The 10,000-nt window shown below is 30.7% G+C and overlaps 1 protein-coding gene across 1 annotated transcript in view; it reads right to left on the bottom strand.

Moving 5' to 3' along the window:
* Positions 1-10,000, bottom strand: part of LOC109086080 (cGMP-dependent 3',5'-cyclic phosphodiesterase) — a 150,364-nt gene that overhangs the window by 20,859 nt on the left and 119,505 nt on the right. The window contains 4 exon segments of the mRNA XM_042740014.1: positions 2,764-2,894; positions 3,209-3,277; positions 3,458-3,499; positions 4,427-4,501. Of these exon segments, the coding sequence (XP_042595948.1) occupies positions 2,764-2,894; positions 3,209-3,277; positions 3,458-3,499; positions 4,427-4,501 (317 nt within the window).

Below are 10,000 nucleotides of genomic sequence, written 5' to 3'. Positions count from 1 at the left end.
AGGCCTAACTAAATATTATATAATATAAGTGACCCTGGAGCACAAAACCAGGCATAAGTGTCAATTTTTGTGAAATTGAGATGTATACATCATCTGAAAGCTGAATAAATAATCTCTCCATTGATGTGTGGTTTGTTAGGAGGACAATATTTGTCTGAGATACAACTATTTGAAAATCTGGAATCTGAGGGTGCAAAAAAAATCTAAATATTGAGAAAAATCACCTTTAAAGTTGTTAAAATGAAGTTCTTAGCAATGCATATTACTAATCAAAAATTAAGTTTTGATATATTTACGGTAGGAAATGTACAAAATATCTTCATGGAACATGATCTTTACTTAATATCATAATGATTTTTGTCATAAAAGAGAAATGTATAATTGTGATCCCATACAATGTATTGTTGTCTATTGCTACAAATATACCTGTGCTACTTATGACTGCTTTTGTGCTGCAGGGACACATATGAGCTTATTTTATTATTTATTATTTTATTATTTTATTTGTTATTTTACATTTTATAAGAGATCAGTGTTGTTTTAGCATCACTGATACACTGTTGGAATTTTTGTTCATATTTTGAATTGTTTTTTATTTTTATATTTTGTTTTTATTATAATTTTAGTTAAAGTTTTAGTAATGTTGTATTTTTTATTCATTGTAATTTATTTAGTCATAGTTATTTTAGTATTTCAAGTCATTCTGAATGAAAATGAGAAAGGTTTACTTGGCAACAAGCTGAAATAAATGTGTTTTTAAAAAAAGTATAAAACATTTTTTTATCTCAAGTAACATTTTTTGTATATTTTTTTTTGGTTTTAATTTTAGTTTTTGCTGACTATAATAGCAAAGGATTCAACTTTTTTGCATTAACATACAGTATGTGATGTGTGAATAAAATTTAAAAACAATTTATGTAATTTTTTTAAATTATTTGCTACAACAATAAACAGTAAATATATATTATAAATTATACATACCAATGAAGATCTTTGTTAAAAATGTTAGAATAACATAAAAATAAGACTTTTAGATTTGAATTTGGATTTTTTAACTGGATTACATAAATGATCTTTCATAAAGCTGTTAGGGAGTAAATGACTTAAAAATTAAATGATTCATTTGATATTTTTCTAATATTCTCATAAATATAGTATATATATCAAGTCACCTTTATTTTTATTGCACCTTATACAGTACAGATGGTTTCACCAATCTGACTAACTACAGAAAACCATTCATCAAATGTCTGTGAAACACGAAAACACAATTTAATAAAATAAAGAATTATGATTATTGAATAATATGCCATCTACACACAAACCCCCGATTGTTTATATGACATATGAAAAGAACAAAATGAGGCAAACAGATGAAGAGATGAAGCAGAGAGAAGCTCAGTATCGAATATCAAACGGTCCGATCTGGCCGTGATGAATTTAATTTCCTTTATCTCTACGTGAGACGTCAGGACACGAGAAAGAGCTGCTCAAAACACGACCGTCTGATCTGATCTACATCTTCATTAAACCATCAGTTCCAGATTCATGCAGAAGTCCATCAGACACTTTCTTCTGATATACACTACTAGTCACAAGTCAAAACCACTAGGATTGTGACAGTAAAGGAATAGTTCAGCCAAAAATGAATATTTGCCAAAAATGCATTAAAGGAACATTTCACACAAAAATTAAAACCAGCATCAAAATTACTCATCCTCAGTTCATCTGAGATCAGGATGAGTTTGTGTCTTCATCAGGTTTGTAGAAATGTAGCACTGCATCAGTGTCTCATCAATGGATGCTCTGCAGTGAATGGGTGCCGTCAGAATGAGAGTCCAAACAGCTGATAAAAACATCACAATAATCCACAAGTAATCCACAGCACTCCAGTCCATCAGTTAACATCTGGAGAAGACACAAGCTGAAACACATCCAGCGAGAAATATGAGTCTATAATCCATAATAACACTTCCTCCAGTGAAAAAGTGATCTGGTTTGAATCAGGAGAGAAATCTGCACAGATCAAGTAGTGTTTAAACAGCTCTAAACAAATATGTGTCTGGATTTTGATTTGAGAGACAACAGGAGATGCACTTTTTCACTGGAGGAAGCATTACTATGGATTATAGACTCTATGTATTTGAGTTAAAAATGTCTTAATGCTGGATTTTGTTTCATCTTTTGTCTTCTTCTCCAGATGTTAACTAATGGACTGGAGTGCTGTGGATTACTTGTGGATTATTGTGATGTTTTTTTATCAGCTGTTTGGACTCTCATTCTGACGGCACCCATTCACTGCAGAACATCCATTGCTAAGACACTGATGCAGTGCTACATTTCTACAAACCTGATGAAGAAACTTCAATCAATTAACGGTGAACTATTCCTTTAAATGGATCAGAAGTAACAGTAAAGACATTTATGATGTTACAGTAGATTTCTATTTCTAATAATTGTTGTTCTTTTGAACTTTCTGTTCATCTGTGAATCCTGAAAAATAAAATGTATCACAGTTTCCACAGAAATATTGTGCAGCACAACTGTGTTCAACATTGAAAATAATCAGAAATGTTTCTTGAGCAGCAAATCATCATATTAGAATGATTTCTGAAAGATCATGTGACACTGAAGACTGGAGTAATGATGCTGAAAATACAGCTGCGCATCACAGAAATAAATTACAGTTTAACAGAGATTCACATAGAAAACAGCTGTTTTAAATTGTAATAATATTTCACTATTTTTAATGTCATCACACACCTCTGTCCACACAGTTTGTTGAAGGTACACGCTAGCGCCACCACCTGTCCAGTGGCTTGACTGATAACAGGAACACAAAGCATGGAGTTCGGCTCGAACCCCAACAAACTGCTCAGTAACCCGCGTTCCTCCTGCAGACACACACAGACGACATGCAATCTGTCATACGAGAACGTCATCACGTGTGTGTGTTTGGTGAGTTTGATCCTGATTAAAGTGAAGGATAGTGACAGTTTCTGTTCCAGCTGAACTCATTAAACACAGATCATCTCTCTGTCTGTCTGTGCTGATAATTAGCTGGTTTTGGAGAGCTGTCAGCTGGGAATGAATGAAAAAGCTCCATTATTATCCGCAGCTGTGCGTGTGTGTGTGTGTGTGTGTGTGTGTGTGTGTGTGTGTGTGTGTGTGTGTGTGTGCGTGTGTGTGTGTGTGTGTGTGAACTGACCTGGCTGACGTCCTGTAGTGTAATGGATTTCTTTGTCTCCACCACCTGCCCGAAGCGACCGAACATAAGCTGTACAGAAAGGGAAGGTTATTTGCTGCTGAGAAACAATATTTCACACACACCTTTACACTGATGCATTTGACAGATGCTTTTTTCCAAAGTGACTTACATTGCATTCATGGTATCCCTTTAATTTGCTGTTTGAGTTACAGAAACACACACAAATAACAACAGAGAAGAGAAACTTACCGGAAAACTGATTTCCTCTTCCAAAACTTTATCACCAACAACCTGCAGAAAAAATACACTGTATGAGTGTGTGTGTGTGTATGTGTGTGTGTGTGTGTGTGTGTGTGTGCATACGTCAAATGTCAAAATGTTTTATATTTTGTCACATCGTGAATCAGCAGTGATTTTTTTCATGCTATTTTACCTGTGCATCTGGAAAACTTAAAACTAAAGTTTAAGCAAAAGTTTATGTTCACCAAGGCTGCATTTATTTGACGAAAAATAGAGTAAAAATAGTAAAATATATTTACAATTTAAAACAGCTGTTTTCTGTGTGAATCTCTGTTAAAGTGTAATGTATTTCTGTGATGTGCAGCTGTATTTTCAGCATCATTACTCCAGTCTTCAGTGTCACATGATCTTCAGAAATCATTCTAATATGATGATTTGCTGCTCAAGAAACATTTCTGATTATTATTAATGTTGAAAACAGTTGTGCTGCACAATATTTTTGTGGAAACCGTGATAAATTTTATTTTTCAGGATTCACAGATGAACAGAAAGTTCAGAAGAACAGCACTTATTTGAAATAGAAATTTGGTGTAACATTAAAAATGTCTTTACGGTCACTTTTGATCAATTTAATGTATCCTTGATGATTAAAAGTATTTTTATAAGCATGATTTTTTTTACTTTTTATTTTTTTACATTGATAATAATCAGAAATGTTTCTTGAGCAGCAAATCATCATATTAGAATGATTTCTGAAGATCATGTGACACTGAAGACTGGAGTAATGATGCTGAAAATACAGCTGCACATCACAGAAATAAATTACAGTTTAACACATATTCACACAGAAAACAGCTTGTTTAAATTGTAAATATATTTCACTATTTTTACTGCATTTGTCATCAAATAAATGCAGCCTCAGTGAGCAGAAAAGACTGTTTCAGAAACAATCTAAATATATTAATGAGTGTGTGTCACCTGACAGAAGAGCTGGTGATTGTCTTCAGACACCAGCAGTAAACAGCAGCACTGCGACTGAGTTTCTGTCTGCAACTGAAACAGAAACACACACACATCAATGCTTATAATAACTAGAGAAATATATATATTGACTATAAAAATACAATTTCTATGACTTTTAAAGATTTTATTCATTTTCATGACATTTCTATGTATTATTATTTTAAACCATTTTCAATATTCCTTAAAAAAAAAAAAAAAAAAAGATGGGATATTGCATTAAATTCTTCCCTCTGCTTTAATGCATTTGATTTTCTGTCCATCCGGATGATGTGGATCACAGAATGACTAAACGGCACACTGACACCAGCAAACAAACTGGCACATAAACCACAGTAAAGTGCAGGAAGATCTGACAGCGAGATGTTAAATCAGACACAAACACAAACAAATGAACCTGGACTGGAGCTGAACGAGCGAAAGAGAAACGCAGAAACGCTGCATGTCCTCTTTACCTTCTGGAGTGATTTATTTGGAGAGGCCACAGACAACATCCATTTTTCAAACCAGCCATTCGTAAAATGTTTTCTCTTAATTCAGACTGAACGGAGTAATGAAATCATATCACTTCAGGGATTATTGCATTCTGGAGATGAAATTGTACTCAGCAATAAAGCAGAAAGGGGTTACGACTCAAACGTCTGTGTGTAAGGCAGGTATATGTCATGAATGTCATTTATGCAAGACACAACAACAACATAAAAAATGTAATAAAATAATCAAATAAAATGAAAAACAAAAAACAAAAAAACAAGCAGTTAAAAAAAAAAAAAAAAAAAAACAGGCAGTTTAATTAAAAATAAAGTAAAACACAAAACAGGCCGTTTAATAAAATAAAAAAAAATTAAATAAAAAAAAATAAAAAAAAATAAAATAAAATAAAATAAAATAAAATAAAATAAAATAAAATAAAATAACAGGGAGTTTAAAATAAAATAAGATATTTTCTAAGAATACTTTGCTAACATTCCCATTAAGTTATGAAAGCATTATGTTCATTATGTTCAGTTATAAAATATAAAATAAAATAACAATTGCTTCAAGAAACTCACAAGTTCTGTTCAGTTCAATAAGACTGTTATTAATAAAAATACAAAACAGGCATTTGATAAAAAATAAATAAATAAATAAAACATAAAAAGGCAGTTTAATAAAAATAAAATAATGAAAAAAAATGAAACATGAAAAATTAAATAAAAGCTTGATATAGCTGTTTTTCCATCATGTGATATTTATTAAGATTTCAATATTTAAATATCATAAAGTCATTTAAAAAAATATATTGTTTTTGCTTTCTGAAGGTGTTTTAGATAAGTATAAAAACACATATAAAAAGTGCAATAATGGCCACAAATAATACATGTGTAAATAACACATCATGGCATACATATGTATTACACAGTTTTGTCTAGGATATATATTTATATATATTTAACAATACTGATATATTGATCAAACAAACTGATTTGATGCATTTGATTTGAATGTATTTGATAATGTGATTCACAGATGGGTTAGAAACGTTGAAAACAAAGACAAAAACAGGGATGGTGTGTGTGTGTGTGTGTGTGTGTGTGTGTGTGTGTGTGTGTGTGTGTGTCCTTTCCTCGCTACAATTGAATTGAAACAATCTGAATAAATACAGATAAGCTTATTATGCAAATGATCCTTCAAGCACTGACCTGTACAACACACACACACACACACACACACACACTTTCATTTCCGTAACAGCAAGCAGCAATAAACATTATGGCCTGTAAGTGAACATAAATCATCTGCTGATCTGACTGCATTTGGATTTGTACCTTCTTTGTGACCATTGTCTTCTGTTGTTTTTATACCAAGATAATGATAGTTTGTCCCCGAAATGTCACAGAAAGCACTATTACAGCTAACAAAAATATATTCTGATAGATTTTTTGCTTAAATTGCCATTACATTATGAAAATGTTATTTCTGAACATTTTAAACGTCCAGTTTTTAAATGGTTTATAATGTTTTTCTTGGTAAGGGTTAGATTTAGGAACATTAAAAAACAATACATTTTAACATTTTTCAAACATTATGAGAACATTACCTTTAAGAGGAACATCCAACAAAACTATTTCAGAAAAAAATAAAAACAAATCCTTAATCACTGAGTGATTATTTTTTTTCCAGCTGAACTGACCTGTTTTCCTCATTTACTGGAGTGTGTTCATGCATAAGGAAGTCAAATAAAATGTTATTTATGCATGACAATACAAAAAGATAAATAAAAAAAAATAAACAAAAAATTAATAAAATAAAATAAAATAAAATAAAATAAAATAAAATAAAATAAAATAAAATAAAATAAAATAAATTAGTGTTTGGCAATAATACAGAAAGTAGTCAAAACTCTTAACGTGTACAGCAAGTACAGGTCATGAATGTCATTTATCAATAAAATAAAATAAAATAAAATAAAATAAAATAAAATAAAATAAAATAAAATAAAATAAAATAAAATAAAATAAAATAAAATAAAATAAAATAAAATAAAATAAAATAAAATAAAATAAAATAAAATAAAATTTAATTTAATTTAATTTAATTTAATTTAATTTAAATATGTTCTAAGAATACTTTACTAACATTCCCATTAAGTTATGAAAGCATTATGTTCATAATGTTCAGTTCTGAATGTTACATTTTTCAAATGTAAAAAAAAAAAAAAAACATCCTAAAAATGTGAACATCAAGGGAATATTCCACTGTATCATTTTGCAAACAATGCTGGAATGTTACTTTTGTTCTCTGAACATTCTGAAACAAGTAGCAACATTTAAGAAATGTTAGACAAACAAGTGTCAGAAAAAATGTTTCATAAACATTCCACATTTTTTATATAAATAACATTTTTGTGCTAACGTTTAAGAATTAAAACAGAGCTGCAGCTGTAAAACAATTCATTCTGTTCCCTCTCAACCACACTGAACAGAAGTGTGTGTGTTTGACTCGTGGCGGAGGTTAACTGAATGAGAGTCCAGAGGGACTGTAGATCAGTGACCTTCACGAGGAGCTGCAGGCGTCTCAACAACACTCCTCTCACGATCTCAGCTGACCTTCCTCATTCAGAAACACAGATCGTTCTGCTGTTCTCTGGATTTCAGCACAGCTGTGTTTGCTGTGAGCAGAGCTGGAACTAACTAGTTACATTTAATTACAAAATAAATGTAGATGTAATCAGCTACAGTGAGGAAAAAAAATGTGTGATTAAATTACAGTTACTTATGAAAATGTTAATGATTACAAAGGGGATTACATCGGAATTTTGTAGTCAGATTAAAAAAATTAAGCACTTGTAATTCGATTAAATTACATTTTAAAATACTTGTAATCAGACTACAGTTACTTTTTATGGATTGCATGATAACATATTATCTACACAATAGCTATAATTTATTTAATTAATTTATTTAAAATGATTTATTGATTCTCTCCAATCCGTCTTTTACATGTTCCTTTCTAAAACAGCCTACTGCTTATAAACTGTAAAAAAATAAATAATAATAATCAAAAGTTGAGAAAATGTAAAAGTTTAAGGCAACCAGCTTCAGGAGGTTTTTGAGTTTTCTTAATATTTAGTTTTATAAACTGAAAACAACAAGTTGAGAAAACTCAAAAATCTCCTGATGCTGGTTGCCTTAAACTTTTACGTTTTCTCAACTTTTGATTTTTTTTTTTTTTTTTACAGTGTATACAGACTCAAAATCTTCTAGTTTTGTGGTCATTCACTCAGAGATCAGTCATTGGTCAGGTGCTACACAGCATTTGACCACTGGACTTACAAAATCATTTCAGGTTAAGAAGTGTTTCAACACTGCATCAACTGATGAAAAGTTATCACTCAGTCGGTTAATTACTTCGGAAGGTGATTGACACATTAGAACGCACAAATTCACCAACTTTTTTGTCATCTGATCCTCTTTCACATAATATATGAAGTACCCCTGAGATTTAAAGATAATTATTTTAATAATGAATTATCACATTCACATGTTCACATTGGTTATGTTCACATGACATGCAGGTAAATAAATAAAACATTTCACTTTTTTCAGTAATTTAAACATTTAAATACATAATAAAATAATATCTTTTAACATTTTCAAAATTAAACAAAATATTATCTCAACATTAAACTCACAAGCCCCTTTGACATCTTTCACAAACCCAGTTTGACATAATGTCATGTTTAAACGACTCCAGACTTGACTCGACTCAAGAATATTTTAAAAGCAATGCTAAGAACATTTCAAAAGAATCATGTAATTATAATCGGGGAAAATTGTTGTTAGATGGCTAGGATAGAACTTAAACTTTGAAACTCAGTTATCTTTCTTTTCTGGTACAGATGAGAACATTTTGATTATTGTAGCTACATTGTTTTATGTATTTTTATATAATGCTTTTACGTAAAATATTTAAATAGTATAGATTTCAGGAGGAAAACCCTGAACAGAAACAGTTTCTCGCATGTATCTAAATGTAAAAATACAAAACATGTAAAAAAACAAACAAACATGTTTTTGTTTTTTGTCCAGACCTCTGCTTGAAAGAAAACACAGAGGCTGCACCTCTTTGAACTTTAACTGAATACCCCTGACTTATATCATAAAGAAATACTTTATTTGTATAGTTTTGTAATATCTGTGTCACATATTTCCTTGTGTCATGGTAGATCAGACTCTTATTATAGAATCTGATAACAGAAAAACTGTTTTGATCATGGAAATGGATTAAAACATAGCCTATAAATAACAGGCTGGATGTACAATAACCTTCTATTTTACACATTTTTTTTAATCCATAATTTAGCAGAAGATCATGTGACCCTGGAGCACAAGACCAGTCTTAAGTGTCAGTTTTTGAAAACTGAGATTTATGCATCATCTGAAGCTGAATAAATAATCTCTCCATTGATGTGTGGTTTGTTAGGAGGACAATATTTGTCTGAGATACAACTGTTTGAAAATCTGGAATCTGAGGATGCAAAAAAATCTAAGTATTGAGAAAATCATCTTTAAAAGTTGTTCAATGAAGTTCTTAGCAATGCATATTACTAATCAAAAATTAAGTTTTGATATATTTACGGTAGGAAATTTACAAAATACTTTCATGGAACATCGATCTTTCTTAATATCCTAATGATTTTTGTCATAAAAGAGAAATGTATAATTGTGACCCATACAATGTATTGTTGTCTATTGCTACAAATATACCTGTGCTGCTGATGACTGCTTCTGTGCTGCAGGGACACACACACACATATATTTTGTCTATAGCCTATAAAACAGCTTTGTAAATAGGAAGATATAAATACATGAAGATTCAGACTGACTCGGACTCCAAGTTAAAGACTTCTCTGGTCTGGTTATATTACCTAAAATGTATGATGTAATGGATTACCTTACTAACTACAATTCTTGTCATGTAATTTGGAATCAGTAACAGATTACAATTTGTAAGTAATCTACCCAGCTCTGGTTATCTAGTATCAGGTTA

Source organism: Cyprinus carpio, chromosome B15, assembly GCF_018340385.1.
Source record: "Cyprinus carpio isolate SPL01 chromosome B15, ASM1834038v1, whole genome shotgun sequence".
Lineage (NCBI taxonomy): Eukaryota > Metazoa > Chordata > Actinopteri > Cypriniformes > Cyprinidae > Cyprinus > Cyprinus carpio.
This window is presented reverse-complemented; position numbering and strand designations above follow the sequence as displayed.